Source organism: Rana temporaria, chromosome 3 (genome assembly GCF_905171775.1).
Source record: "Rana temporaria chromosome 3, aRanTem1.1, whole genome shotgun sequence".
NCBI lineage: Eukaryota > Metazoa > Chordata > Amphibia > Anura > Ranidae > Rana > Rana temporaria.
In genome coordinates this window covers 327289452-327305699 of record NC_053491.1, presented here as the reverse complement: position 1 = coordinate 327305699, position 16248 = coordinate 327289452, and the positions used below count along the sequence as shown (strand labels likewise).

Below are 16248 nucleotides of genomic sequence, written 5' to 3'. Positions count from 1 at the left end.
TGCTGTACTTGGAGAAGTATGTCCCATAGTTTTCCAACCAATGGGAATGTTCACTTCTACTCCATGAACCTGATAATTCCCAGTACCCACTAGTAAGCGGATCTTTGCTGAACGTACCTCCCCCAACATCAAACTGCTGGGTAATATCCAAATTAAGGATCCCTACCAGAGTTTATGTTTATGTGAACTGGATTTATCTGGAGCAAGAAAAGGACTATAAATCCCTTGTCTCTGTCTGCTTTTATTACTATTATTGATACGTCCTCTGCCCATATTGCTCTCCTATCTTCCACATTTGGAAGAACTCGCTTTAATCTCCTGAAGAAGCGTTATTTCAATGGGAAACATGTCGGGCTGAGCATCGTATGACATTTCACCTCCTGCAAACTTCAAGGGTTTTGTTATAACTACTACTAGGAAGTGGTTACTAGTCCTCCACTCTTATCTTTGTATTGTACCCATATGTAATAGGTGTTCTGTCATGCTAGCGTTTTTGTATTCTTAGGAACGGCCTTATCTATGAATTTTATGTTTTTCAATGATTCCTATGTGTTTTTCTCAATAAATATTACATTTTTAACCCATTACGCCTTCAAAGTCCATCATCTGTCATATACATATATGTATATATTCTTCCATAATCTAAGTTATCGGGACGTGGCATTGTATACTTTATTCATATTCACAGTTCCACTCTGTGATGATCTGATTTGTTATCTTGTTTAGGAATTGTCCTTGCTGCAAATATGGAGTGTCCCAGACAAGACCCGTCCTGTAAGTATATTCCATCATATTGTACCCAGACACCTCCGTGCCCGTGGGGACCCCAATGTAAGGGGGGCTCTGATGGGGACCCTGAGGTAAGGGGGGCTCTGATGGGGACCCTGATGTAAGGGGGCTCTGATGGGGACCCTAATAAACCATTTAAATCTGCAGCAATGCAGTCTGCAAATGGTATTGCAGTGCTCCAGTTTCACTGAGCTTAATCCATCCCATTAGCATCCTAGTAGACATTTAAAAGTACAGTTTTAATTATACAGTTGTAATCGAAAACCCACATGGGCAGTGTTTTGCATAGGAAAGCAGGCATTACTTCCTCTTGTGTTAGGTCAGTAAGGCATTAGGGAGCAATAAAGTGTCTTTGCAGTATTGAAACCACAGACACAACTTTACCACCTTCATTAAGATGCAAAATCTAAGCGCTTTCAAATGCAGAGAGATTCATCCAACCCCGATAGCTCTGAGAGAGGCCATTGGAGGGGTCATCGCAGAAACATGGATAGGTGGTAGGAGGTAGCTACCACTATTAGCAGGGGACATCACCAATAGGTCCCCACTGCTCATTGAGTGAGGTAGGCCCAGGCTGTTTGTGTTGCTTGCAGTGTAGGTGGCTTTTGTCCAGAAGTTTGTTCGCTCCAAAACAGGAAGACAGGGGCTGGAGGCTGCAGCTCGAAGACTGTTCAGGGGAGAGCTTAGATCTGCAGAGGAAATACATTAATAATTTTAATTTACAGCAGACAACAATGGCATTGAAGCAGAGGAAGTATTGAGGAATACTGCAGCAACAGGAAGAGCCTACAGTGAACGACTTGCATCTGAAGAGAAGCTTTAAGTCCACAAAATCAAGTATGTGTTTTTGTCCCAAAGACATGTTATCCAAAGAGCTTTACAGAATTCTGGTCTAAATAAAGACCAGTCATTTAACCAATTCAACATTGGTATCGTACCTTTGACCCAGGTGTGAAAAATGTTTATTTACGATTGAGTTTATTGAAGTTGAATTGAAAACTAAAGCTGGCCATAGGAGCAGTCTTTTTTTTTTTATTAGAACGGATTCCCTGATTCAGACATTCGAGGCAGACAGAGAAAACCTCTCAAACATGAATGGCCATAGATGGATTGAAATTCGTCTGGTTCCTGCTGAACTGGCCGAACTTCGATCCATCTATGGCTGGCTTTAAAATAAATGTGTAGAAATGTTTTAATTGGGAAATTGAACAATCTGTATTTTTTTTTTCACTGCATGGAGAAAATAAATCAATGTTACAATTTCTCACAATGATTAGAATTGTAATTGTAATTTGGGAAGAGTATATATATATATATAGCGCTGACATTCTTGTATATTGATGTGTGTTTGCATACTTTAATACAACGTCTATGGACATTGCTATGTTTAAGTATTTGGAGCCATCTAGTGACCAAATACTGGTAATGCAGAGAGATGTTTTGTTTAGTATTTTGGTTGCCTTGGAGACGAGGGTCGGACACAGGGGGAAACAATCCCGGTTGTTGGGGCAAGTGATCTGAGGGTGCCCGAGGGACAGTGGCCGGATTGCAGAGAAAGAGACACTCATCCGAGCATCGGAGAACCGGATCCATCCAACGGAGCTGACGGAGAAGCAAGTTGCAGTCACAGGACCCTATACAAAAGTTACTACCCGGAGCTCCGATCCAGTGGGTGAGCGGGTCACGACCCACAGTTTGCTAAGTTTACATGCAGTTAGACTCATATACAGGCCTCACTGGGATTTATAGTTCCACAGAGGAGCAGAGAAACTGACACTGAGAAGGCTTGAGGCCTATCTAATTTGACGTTTCAAGCAATTTTAAAATAGTTGTTGCAGTTACACCAGGAGCATTTTCACTTCAATTTGACTCATCAAAACTGTGGATTACAAATCACAAGGAATTACTTTCGCTAGCGAAGAAAAGAAGATCCAAGACTAAGGGCCAGATCCTCAAAAGAGATACGGTGGAGTAACTGCTGTTACTCCGTCGTATCCCTGGTCCTAACTATGGAACTGATCCACAGACTCAGTTTCCCATAGTTAGGACGAAGATCCGACATGTGTAATTGAATTACACTGTCGGATCTTAAGGATGCAATTCTAGGCCGGCCGCTAGGTGGCGAGGCCATTGCGGCCGGCGTAGAATATGCAAATGACCAGTTACGGCGATCCACGAATGCTCCGACGGGCCCGTCGCTCTAAATCTACGTCGTTTACGTCGAGTTCCGCCGCGTAAAACTAGGGCTAAGCCCTAGTTGTCTTAAGCCATGTTAAGTATGGCCGTCGTTCCCGCGTCGAATTTTAAATTCTACGTCGTTTGCGTAAGACGTCCGTGAATGGCGCTGGACGCCATTTACGTTAACGTCTAAGCAAATGACGTCGGAGCGACGTCAGTTAGCGCAATGCACGTCGGGTGAGTTACCCGACAGAGCATGCGCAGTACGTCCGGCGCGGGAGCGCGCCTAATTTAAATGGGACTCGCCCATTTGAATAGGAACGCCTTGCGCCGGACGGATTTAAGTTACAGCGCCGCAAAGTTCCAGGTAAGTGCTTTGTGGATCGGCACCTAACTTGGGAATTTTGCGGCGGAGTAACTTAAATCCGAAAAGTTACGTTGCGCCGCGGCTTTGTGGATAACCCCCTAAGTACTTTAAGTGAGATCTCACGCATAGCTTATAAAGTAGGGGGAGCTCCAAGGTATAAACCTATGTTTATGTATACTGTTTTCAAATAGCTTATGTTTAAATCAATTGTGCTGTCGTCTTACGTTGGGATGACAGCACAATTACTGTAATCACTTATTTGCATATTTCACAGTAAAATATATCTCTGGTTAAGTATCCAGTTGTTGTGGCGTACTGTTTTTCTCACTCCAAGTGCAGTCAGTGGATCCTGGGGTTATAATACAGGTATTTTGTATTGTCTTACATTGTATGGTATTGCATCGCATCACAGCTGTGCCAAGGGGATTGAGCCAAGTTAGTGGGGTTTATTGGTAGAGTGCAGGCCCAAATTAAACCAGCAGCTCCTTCGGGGGTCAGTGCTACATAGAGTATGTATATATATCTCTATCTATCTAAAAAAAAAAAAAAAGAAAAGGATTTTTGTACTCACCTCAAATCCTTTCCTCTGAAGTTCATTGACGGACACAGCTCCTTTATTCTTGACCTTAGGGTTATATACCTTCCTATCAGGAGAGGACTATGCAGAATCATGTAACACAGCAAAGCTGAACAGTACCGCCCGGTCCCACTGGTTATAATCCATCACACTGCATCCAGCAGCTCAGTTCGTCAAAAAGCAGTATAAACATAAATAGGAGGGGTGGGTGCTGTGTCCGTCAATGAACTTCAGAGAAAAGGATTTTACGGCGAGTACAAAAATCCCTTTTCTTTCGTTCATTGATGGACACAGCTCCTTTATTCTTGAACTTAGGGACTTCCCCAATCAGTGTAAAAAAAAACGAGGGGTGGGAACAACAAGCAAACAACCTCCACCCAAAACAACCATAGCTCCTCAACAGGAGGAGTTGCAACCTTAAACAGCCACCTGCAAAACCTTGCGGCCAAAGGAAGCATCCGCAGATGTGCCCACATCAACCTTGTAAAATTTTGTAAAAGTGTTAACAAAAGACCATGTTGCACCGCCTTACACACCTAGGAAACGGGACGCCTGATGTCTGAAAGCCCAGGAGGCACCAATTGCCCTGGTCGAATGCGCCGTGATGGGAAAGGGAGGCGCCTGCCCTTTTAAGGCGTAAGCCTGAACCACAATCTGTCTGATCCACCGAGAAATGGTGGCCGACGAGACCGCCAGGCTTTTCTTTGGACCAGCTACCGACACAAACAGCGAGTCTGACCTCTGAAACGTAGCCGTAGCAGACAGGTACCCACTCAGAGCCCGGACTAGACCAAGGAATGCAAAGCAACCTCTTTTGGATGTGACGGCCGAGGACACAGGGACAGAAGCATAATGTCCTCATTTAGATGAAAGGCCAAAACAACCTTAGGAAGAAACGAAGGTGGAAGAAACGAAGGTTGCGGGCGAAGCACAGCCTTATCCTTGTGGAGGACCAAGTAGGAAGACTTACAAGACAAGGCCGCCAACTCAGAAACCCTCCTGGCAGAGGTAATAGCCACTTTCAGAGAGTGTCAACAGGGGAATGTCCCTAATGTTTTCAAACGGTGGTTTCTGAGGTACCGATAGCACCAGATTCAAATCCCATGGAGGCAGTGGTGGACAAATCGGAGGGGCCACATGTCGAACCCCCCTGTACAAAAGTACTCACCAGTGAATGAGCCACCAAGGGTCGTTGAAAGAAAACAGCCAAGGCTTATATCTGTCCCTTAATGGTGCTTAAGGCAAGTTTTTGATCCACTCCACGCTATAAGAACAGTAGGATCCTGGAAACCGAATATACTCGCGGACGCCATCCCATCTCCTCACACAGAGATGTAGGCCTTCCATGCATGATGATAAATCTTCAGAGAAGAGGACTTTCGCGCCCTCAGCATAGTAGAGATAACCAAGTCTGACAAACCCCGGTCCTTTAGCACCTGGCTCTCAACAGCCACGCCGTTAAAGCCAGTGACTGCAAAGCAGGATGAAGTATAGGACCTTGCGAGAGAAGGTCTTCCCGCATCGGCAGCCGCCAAGCAACGTCCACCACCAGCCGTCCTAAGTCAGCGTACCAGGGACGCCAAGGCCAATCTGGGGCAATTAGAATCACCAGAGTCCCTTCGGTCTCCACTCTGCGAAGCAGACGAGGGAGAAGTTTGACCTGGGGAAAGGCATAAATGAGCCAATACTGCCCCGACGGAGCCACCAATGCGTCTGTCGCATCCGCCCAGGGATCTTTGGACCTGGCTACAAACCTCAATACCTTCCAATTGAGTCGAGAAGCCAGGAGATCCACATCTGAAGTGCCCCATCTCAGGCAAAGGAGTCAAAACACATCCGGGTGCAGCGACCATTCTTCTTCCAGCATCTGACGACTTGGCAGTTTTTCACGCCCGGAATGTATACGGCCGACAGAGCTGGCACGCTCTGCTCTGCCCATCGCAAGATGTAAGTGACCTCCAATGCTGCAGCCGAGCTTCTTGCCAGTGACCATCTGTGACCAGTAGTGTACCGCCTATCTACAGATTATCCCTCGTTTTCTATTTGACCACTAGAGGGAGCGATGCCTCTAACCAAAAAGGCGAGGAGCGGCATTGACGCCATTAGGCGGACCAGAAGTGGCGGGTGGAACGCAAAACACACCTGCACTTCCGGGCTGTGGTCCTGCTATGCGCTCTACACTACGGGTGCGTGCGCAGGAGCGGAAGTGGCGCTGTGCTCGGCCAGAAGTGTGGGTTGGTACGCAGGAGGTACCCGCACTTCCGGATCGCGGGATGGCATGCGTTCCAATGAATGCATTAGGAGAGCCAGGGACATCTAAACAACCGGGACTGGATGGGAACCTCTGCTCGATCACCGCCCATGGCGCCCCGCAGCGTGAGATATGAGGGTAAGGACCCATAATCCCTAATATGACCTACACTTGCCTCTGGCTCTCCCCATGTTGGTGTACATTTTTGGCAAGTGTAAAAGAAAGGGGAGGTGCCCTAATGTTCCTTTTATGGCCAGAATAGACGGTCAGTTGGCTACCTCCTATTGGTAGGAGAACGTGGGAGTTTCATTTCTATGGGCGGGATGAGCCGTGATTGAGGGGCATGGTCTAGCTGTTTGATGTTCATCTGGTGTTGGACCTTTGGATGCACATGTATACACATATATATGGGGGCACACAGGAGAGAGGTGCCACGGACCGTCTAGGCTCTGAAGAAAGGGGTGCGCCCCAGAAACGCTTCAGCCGTTTGAGGTACCGTTCGATCCTGTTGTTATCAAGTCCTGCTTTGCACATGCCAAGAGATCCAGCTTGATTGTCAGAAAAGATTTTACCTAAGCTCGTTTGTGAGTAGGACCATTGCTTTTATTCAAATTTTAACTAAAACTTTTATGTGGTAATGCACTAGGTCGGTGCGCCCTCCCTTTTTTTTCTTTTTATCTCTTTCTTTTCAGCATTGAGGACACCATTGAGGACCGTAGATGCTGTGGTCGGCCAAGGAAACTTGATGCAATAGACGAAAGACACTGCCTGCTTACTTCCCTTTAAAGTAGGAAGAAGTCCGGTAGTGCCATCAGCACAGAACTAAAGGAAACCAGTGGGACCCAGTTACACACATCTACTGTTCGGAGGTTAGCCAGAAGTGGTCTTCATGGAAGAATTGCAACCAAAAAGCCATACCTTCAATGTGAAAACTAGGCTAAGCGACTCACCTTATGATGAAAACATGGAAAAATGCCAGCAGGTGCTCTGGACTGGACTGAGTGTCTTTAGGCAACAGTGAGGCATGGTAGAGGTTCCTTGCAAGTTTAGGGATGCATTTATGCAAATGGTTTTGGAAATTGTCAGGATCAATGCTGAGAAATACATGCAGATACTTATCCATCATGCCATACCATCAGGGAAGCGTGTGATTGGCCTCACATTTATTCTGCAGCAGGTCAAGGGCTTTAAACAAAGCCAAATGTCATTAAGAATCAGCTTCAGCATAAAGAACAAGAAGTCCTGGAAGTGATGGTTTGGCCCCCACAGAGCCCTGATCTGTCTGGGATTACATGAAGAGACTGAAGGATTTGAGGTAGCCTACATCCACAGAAGATCTGTGGATAGTTCTCAAAGATGTTTGGAACAACCTACCTGCCGAGTTCCTTCTCAAATGGGGTGCAAGTCTACCTAGAAGAATTGATGCTCTTTTGAAGGCAAAGGGTGGTCTCACCACGTATTGACTCGTTTGGGTTTCACTTTTGTTAAATTACTTTCCATTTTGTTAATTTAAAAAAATAAACTATTAACACTTCTATTTCCAAAAGCATTCTTAATTTACAGCTTTTGTTCACACCTGTCCAAAACTTTTGCACAGTACTGTATATTTGGACCAGATGCTTAGCGAGACGCAACAGGAACTACCACTGCAATTCGCACCGGCCTTAATTGCTGGTGTGAATGTAGACTAATTTGATGATCTGTATGGGCATTTAAAGCATCACCTATGGGAAATAATGAGCAATAAAGTTAGTAATTTCACAGGTGCCTCAGGTTGAAGATGTCAAAGGCCCATTCTCCTTGGTCCAGGTGGTAGCATCTGAGTTATTCCACCTTCCAATTGTCCACTCCTGATATATGGACAGCAGAGATTTCTGGGCAGTGAGGGGTTGATTTACTAAAGGTCAACAGACTGTGGACTTTGCAAAGTGCAAGTGCAGTTGCTCCAGAGCTTAGTAAGTGAGGTAAAGCTTCAATTTGCAAAAAAACAAAACAATCACATGATTGGATAATTAAAGTCAACAGAGCTTCTGCTAATTTACCAAGCAATTGGGCAACTGCTCTTGCAGCGTGCAACTGCACTTTGTAAAGTGCACAGTCTTTTTGTCTTAAGTAAATCAACCCCAGAATCTCTGTCCATATGCTGGAAAGATGCAGGGATCTTTATGGATACCCTGGAAGCAGAGGAAAGGCCAAATTGCAGTTCAACAAACTGAAAGTGATTGTCTCCTACTGCAAAGCATAGAATGTGCTGCGTTGATATGTGAGCGAACAGGAGTGGACTCAGAACACAGCAGCACCCAGTCGCTGGTTTGTTTTTTGCTGCCCTGTAAAGTCTTGGTCTGCGCTAGATGTCCTAAGCTTACTGACTTTCATGGTTTCCCTATCAGGAGTGTGCTTGAAAGGCAGATGAAATGCTGGCAGTAGGCCCCTTTGTCCAAGAGATCAGGGTGAATTGTTAGATTTGAGTCCAGGTTATTCATTTTATGACAGACATATATATTGTATTTTTTTTTTTTAACTACAACAAATAAATACATATCAAAAGTGTAATAAATGGTTGTACAACTGTTACATTTGATACTTAAATTTTTTTTTTTTTAATAACTGTCAAATATGCATGTCCTCACCTTGAGTCTTGGGCTGCTGCATGTCCAGTAATTTCTGCTGAGCTGGCTCATGTCCTGATTTTGCAGCCTTTTCATAATGTCTGAGCGCTTCCAGTCTGCTCATTGGAACTCCAAATCCTCTTTCATAGCACACTCCCAGATGATAGCGGCTTTGGACATCCTAACAGATGTACACAAAATAAGTTGAAATATTGGTCATTAACCACTTCCAGACCTTAGGTGTTTTTCAGATTTGGTGTTTGCAAGACTAAAACAGTTTTTTCTGCTAGAAAATTACTTAAAACCCCCAAACATTATATATATTTTTTCTAACACCCTAGAGAATAAAATAGTGGTCATTGCAATACTTTTTGTCACACCGTATTTGCGCAGCGGTCTTACAAGCGCACTTTATTTGGAAAAAAATAATTTTTGAATTTAAAAATAAGACAACAATAAATTTGGCCCAATTTTTTTATATATTGTGAAAGATAATGTTAGGCCGAGTAAAATGATACCCAACATGTCACGCTTAAAAATTGCGCCCGCTCGTGGCATGGCGTCAAACTTTTACCCTTAAAAATCTCGATAGGCGACGTTTAAAAAATTCTATAGGTTGCATTTTAGAATTATTGCTCTCGCTCCAACGATCGCGGTGATACCTCACTTGTGTGGTATCATATGCGGGCGCTACTCGCGTATGCGTTCGCTACTGCGCGCAAGCTCTTTAAAAAAAAAAAAAATTTTGTTTTCTTATTTATTTTTATTACTTTTTACACTGAAAAAAATAAATAAAATTTGATCACTTTTATTCCTATTATAAGGAATGTAAACATCCCTTGTAATAGAAAAAAGCATGACAGGTCCTCTTAAATATGAGATCTGGGGTCAAAAAGACCTCAGATCTCATAATTAGACTAAAATGCAAGAAAAAAAATTGAAACTGTAATTTTTTTCAAATGACAAAAAAAAAATGTTTCTTTAAGAGGCTGGGCGGGACTGACGTTTTGACGTCCCTTCCGCCCAGCAGAGCTATGGGGACGGGTGAAGGAGATTTTTCCTTCAGTCTCGTCCCCAGTCAGCAGCCGAGCGCACCCGATCTCCTCCGCCGCTACCGACGGCTACGGTAAGCGGCGATCTCACGGCGAATCCGCCGCGAAGACCGCCGTTATCGTGTACAGGACCGCGCACACTAAAGATGGATACTGCGACATTATGGCGGACACTTCGGACAATTTTGACACATTTTTGGGACCATTGTCATTTTCACAGCAAAAAATGCATTTAAAATGCATTGTTTACTGTGAAAATGACAATTGCAGTTTGGGAGTTAACCACAGGGGGGCGCTGAAGGGGTTATGTATGACCTAATATGTGTTTCTAACTGTAGGGGGTGTGGCTGTAGGTGTGACGTCATCGATTGTGTATCCCAATAAAAGGGATCACACGATCGATGATGCCGCCACAGTGAAGAACGGGAAAGCTGTGTTTACACACAGCTCTCCCCGTTCTTCAGCTCCAGGATCAATCGCGGGACTCCAGCGGCGATCAGGTCCGCGGGTCCCACGGTCCCAGAGCTTTGTACCGAGTTGCGGGCGCGCGCCAGCGACCCATGGCTGGGCACTAGCACAGGACATACCTGTATGCCAGGTACCATTCTGCCGACGTAAATGTGCAGGAGGCGGTCCTTAAGTGGTTAACCACTTAAGGACCGCCTAGCGCCGATATACGTCGGCAGAATGGCACGGCTGGGCAGAGGCACGTACCTGTACGTCGCCTTTAAGAGCCCAGCCGTGGGTCGCACGCGCGCCACCGTCCGAAGCTCGACACCGTCTGAAGAACAAGGAGAAGTCTGTGTAAACACACCTTCCCCGCTCTTCTCTGTGGCAGTGTCACTGATCGTCTGTTCCCTGTTATAGGGAACGACGATCAGTGACGTCACACCTACAGCCACGCCCCCTAACCCCTACAGCACCATTTAGTGGTTAACTCCTTTACTGCCATTGTAATTTTCACAGTAATCAGTGCATTTTTTGCTGTGAAAATTACAATGATCCCAAAAATGTATCAAAAGTGTCCGATGTGTCCGCCATAATGTCGCAGTCGTGAAAAAAAAAAAAAAAAAAAAAAAAAAAAAAAAAAAATCGCTGATCGCCACCATTACTAGTAAAAAAAAAAAAATTAATTAAATAAAAATGCCATAAACTATACCCTATATTGTAAACGCTATAACGTTTGTGCAAACAAAATCAATAACCGCTTTTTGCGATTTTTTTTACCAAAAATAAGTAGAAGAATACGTATCGGCCTAAACTGAGGAATTTTTATATATATATATATATATATATATATATATATATATATATATATATATATATATATATATATATATATATATATATATATATATATATATATATATATATATATATATTTGGGGATATTTATTATAGCAAAAAGTCAAATATATTGCATTTTTTTTCAAAATGTTCGCTCTATTTTTGTTTATAGCGCAAAATATAAAAACCCCAGGAGGTGATCAAATACCAACAAAAGAAAGCTCTATTTGTGGGAAATAAAAGGACGCCAATTTTGTTTGGGAGCCACGTCGCACGACAGCGCAATTGTCAGTTAAAGTGAGGCAGTGCCAAATGGCTAAAAAGGGGCAAGGTCCTTAACCTGCATAATGGTCCGGGTCTTAAGTGGTTAACATGCTTTAAAAGGAACATGAGATATCTACATACATACATATTATAGATATATATATTTTTTTGGTTTACAAATGCTTTAAATGTGTGCATAAAGGCCCGTACAGTACACACTATTGGACTTTTTGACAACAAACCTCAGATGGACCTGTTTTTGCAGACAATCCGACTGTGTGTACACTCCATCAGACAAACTTTTTCGCTTCATCATCGGACAAATGTTCGCTGTGTGAACAGACACTTTCCGGCAACAAACGTCCTATGTCGGCTAATCCGATCATGTGTACACAAGTCCATTGGACTAAAATCCAAAGTACAAACACGCATGCTCAGAACCAATGCTAAAGATCAGACAACAATAGCAGAAGTTGCCCAAAGGGTGGCAAAAAAAGAGCACAAAAACCACGTAGTGCGTCTATTACGTCACTACGTTTGTGTTTGTTGGCTGAAAAAGTCCTACCGTGTGTATGCATACCAAGTTCAGGGACGACACCCGTCGGAGGAAAATCCACAGAAAAGTCAGTTGGAAGGCCGATCGTGTGTGTGAGGCTTAACGGTGTTTATCTGTGTACTGCATTTACTAAGGGTAACAGTATTTATTCCCACTGACAGGACATGACTATTTGTTGTTTACTTAAACAGAGCTATGTCCTGATTTTCTCCTCACCGATCAGTGGGTTCTGGGTTCATCCATTGGTCTAATCGCAGCACAGCTGGCATGCGTATCCTCTACCCGGAAGTGCTGGATCATCGACTAGGTACATGATCAGGCACAGAAGAAGCACAGAAGAGCCACTTTGGTACCACATAATGGCGTTATGCGGTCAGTAAGTGGATAATGAATGTTTGGGGGTTGATGAACAATATGGAACTTTATGAAGGAGTCAATAAGCTGTAGCATGCTATTGCTTATCTGGATTGGCCTTTTTTAGACAGCACCTGAAATTATTTCAAAGCATGACAACTTGCCTGCATGAAAAGGTTTCAGAATGCAACCTCAACAATAATTGCCCAGACCATCAGATCATCTTCAATCAGGCCTCATCAGCTGGAATATGGGATAGTCCAAGGAAACAAAGCGGGGGTTCACCCGAATTTTTTTTTTTAACATTAGATTGAGGCTAATTGTGCGAAGCAGAATCGGGTGTTTTTTTTTAAACCAATGCAGTACTTACCGTTTTAGAGATAGATGTTCTCCGTGGCTTCCGGGTATGATCTTTGGGAATGGGCGTTCCTATTTGATTGACAGCCTTCCAACGGTCGCATACAGCGCGTCACGAGTTGCCGAACGTCGGTGCGGCTCTATACGGCACCTGCGCATCGAAGTTCGGCTACTTTCGGAAACTCGTGACGCGCTGTATGCGACCGTCGGAAGGCTGTCAATCAAATAGGAACGCCCAGTCCCGCAGCCCATACCCGGAAGCGGCGGAGAATATCTATCTCTAAAACAGTAAGTACTGCATTGATTTAAAAAAAAAAAAAAAAAAAAAAAAAAAAAGATTCTGCTTCGCACAATTAGCCTCAATCTAATGTTAAAAATTTATTTTTTGGGTGAACCTCCACTTTAACCACTTCCCGCCCGGCCTATGGCCGATTTACGTCCGGGAAGTGGTTATGAAATCCTGACAGGACGTTCTAGAACGTCCTGCAGGATTTCATGCCGCGCGCGCCCGTGGGGGCGCGCATCGCGGCGATCGGTGATGCGGGGTGTCAGTCTGACACCCTGCATCTCCGATTTTGGTAAAGAGCCTCCGGCGGAGACTCTTTACCACGTGATCAGCCGTGTCCAACCACGGCTGATCACGATGTAAACAGGAAGAGCCGCCGATGGCTCTTCCTCACTCGCGTCTGACAGACGCGAGTAGAGGATAGCCGATCGGCGGCTCTCCTGACAGGGGGGGTTAGCGCTGATTGTTTATCAGCACAGCCCCCCCTCGGATCGCCACACTGGACCACCAGGGATGCCCACCCTGGAGCACCAGGGTGGGCAAAAAAAAAAAAAAAAGCTAAAAAAAAAAAAAAGTCTAAAAATAAAATAAAAAAAAAACATAAAGAAAAAAGATGCCAGTCAGTGCCCACAAATGGGCACTGACTGGCAACAATCAGTGCTGCCACCCCAGTGTCCATCAGCGCCACCCCAGTGTCCATCAGCGCCACCCCAGTGTCCATCAGTGCCACCCCACAGTGCCCATCCATGCCCAGTGCCCACCTAGCAGTGCCCATCTGTGCCACCCATGAGTGCCCATCTGTGCCGCCCATGAGTGCCCATCTGTGCCGCCCATGTGTGCCCATCAGTGCCGCCTATGTGTGCCCATCAGTGCCGCCTATGTGTGCCCATCAGTGCCGCCTATGTGTGCCCATCAGTGCCGCCTATGTGTGCCCATCAGTGCCGCCTATGTGTGCCCATCAGTGTCGCATACCAGCGCCGCCAATCAGTGCCACCTCATCTGTGCCCGTCAGTACTACCTCATCGATGTCCATCAGTGCCATCTCATCGGTGCCCATTAGTGCCGCCATATCAGTGCCCGTAATTGAAAGAGAAAACTTATTTACAAAAAAATTAACAGAAAAAAATAAAAACGTAATTTTTTTTCCAAATTTTCAGCCTTTTTTTAGTTGTTGCGCAAAAAAAAAAAATCGCAGAGGTGATCAAATACCACCAAAAGAAAGCTCTATTTGTGGGGAAAAAAGGACGCCAATTTTGTTTGGGTACAGTGTAGCATGACCGCGCAATTGCCATTCAAAGTGCGACAGTGCTGAAAGCTGAAAATTGGCTTGGGCGGGAAGCTGCGTAAGTACCTGGTATGGAAGTGGTTAAGTATGAGGGTGTAGTCTTTGTTTTGGTTTTAGGAGTCACTATACAGATGACAAGTGTGGTTTAAAGTGATACTAAAGTCTTGTTAAAAATAAGAAACATGTTATACTTACCTGCTCTGTGCAGTGGTTTTGCACAGAGCAGCCCAGATCCTTCTTTTCATGGGTCCCTCTTTGGTCCTCCTGGCCCCTCCCTCCCGTTGAGTGCCCTCACAGCAAGCAGCTTGCTATGGGGGCACCCGAGCTGAGTCAAATTTAATTGACAGCAGCAGGAGCCAATGGTACCGCGCTGCTGTCTTAGCCAATGAAGAGGGGAGTCCCGGGCAGGTGAGTCTCTCGTGCAACAATTGCTGGATCTAGATGGGGCCCAGGTAAGTATTAGGGGGGCTGCTGCATACAGAAGGTTTTTTATCTTAATGTATAGAATGCATTAAGATAAAAAACCTTCTACCTTTACAACTACTTTAACCACTTGACATCCCGGCAATTGTCAAAAGACGGCCACAAGGTGGCTCTCAATTGGCGGGAGGACGTCTATAGACACGCCGCATCATTGAAGTGCCAATGCGCGTGCCCGGCAGCCTCGGTGTCCGCCAGATAGCAGCGATCGGCGGATACACAGACAAGGACGTGGATCTGTGTGTGTGTAAACACACAGATCCACGTCCTGTCAGGAAGAGGAGACCGATGCTGTGTCCCTTGTACATAGGGACACAGATCGGTCACCTCCCCCAGTCAGTCCCCTTCCCCCACAGTTAGAAACACTATGCAGGGCACACATTTAACCCCTTCCTTGCCCCCTAGTGTTAACCCCTTCCCTGCCAGTCACATTTATACAGTAACCAGTGCATATTTATAGCACTGGTCGCTGTATAAATGTGAATGGTCCCAAAAATGTGTCAAAAGTGTCCGCCATAATGTCGCAGTCCCAATAAAAATCGCAGATCGCCGCCAAAAAAATAATAATAAAAAATCATAATTCTATCCCCTATTTTGTAGGCGCTATAACTTTTGCGCAAACCAGTCGCTTATTGCGATTTTTTTACCAAAAATACGTAGAAGAATACGTATGGGCCTAAACTGAGAATTTTTTATATATTTTTTTTAAATAATTGAGATATTTATTATAGCAAAAAAGTAAAAAATATTGTGTTTTTTTCAAAATTGTCGTTCTTTTTTGTTTATAGCGCAAAAAAATTAAACCGCAGAGGTGATCAAATACCACCAAAAGAAAGCTCTATTTGTGGGAAAAAAAGGATGTCAATTTTGTTTGGGAGCCACGTCGCTCGACCGCGCAACTGTCAGTTAAAGCGACGCAGTACCAGAAGCTGAAATTTCGCCTGGGCAGGAAGGGGGTATATGTGCCCAGTAAGCAAGTGGTAAAAGTAAACAAATTCATGGTTTTAGATATTTTCTTTGTAAGATCTATGCTTAAGACTTACTCCATTCTCAGCTGCCATCCAGAAGTATCTTGCTGCTTTCTCTGGATCAAAATTAGCTGCTTTACTGTAGAAAACTCCTAAATATGCTTGAGCCTGCAAAAAAACACCAACAATATTATTGTTACATGTAGTAAAAATAAATCAGTGATTCAGAATGAAATTCTTTACTGAGATTAGCTAAGGTTGGGCTGCACACATGCCTCTTCGTTTTAAAGATGGTTAATGCTGAGTACCGCATGATACGTTTTTTTTCATTCAACCCAGCAGGCTGAATGAAAAAAAAAACAAAAAAAAAAAACATACAGATCGCCGTACTAACACATCTGATGTTAGGGCGGCGATCTCCCTGGTAAGCTATTGTGCTCCGACAGGGGAACTGTAAACCTCCCCTCCTGCCAGAACACTGCTCAGTCATTGGCTGCGAGTGCTAAATCGGATGCTGGTTTTCCCAGCATGCTTGTTCAATATCTGTCGGATGAGGAGCTGTACAAACAGAGGCTGAAAGTTGGCCAG

The 16248-nt window shown here is 44.5% G+C and overlaps 1 protein-coding gene across 4 annotated transcripts in view; it reads right to left on the bottom strand.

Annotated features, from left to right (window-relative positions):
• Nucleotides 1-458: 458 nt before the first annotated feature.
• The window catches only part of DELE1 (DAP3 binding cell death enhancer 1), a 67121-nt gene continuing 51331 nt past the window's right edge, over nt 459-16248 (bottom strand). For all 4 annotated transcript variants that reach the window (XM_040344969.1, XM_040344970.1, XM_040344972.1 and 1 more), the window contains exons 10-12: nt 15736-15828; nt 8793-8952; nt 459-1478 (exon numbers count right to left, since the gene is read on the bottom strand). In XM_040344969.1, coding sequence (XP_040200903.1) covers nt 1222-1478; nt 8793-8952; nt 15736-15828 — 510 coding nt within the window. In that variant the 3' untranslated portion in view covers nt 459-1221. The remainder of the gene's footprint in view (nt 1479-8792; nt 8953-15735; nt 15829-16248) is intronic.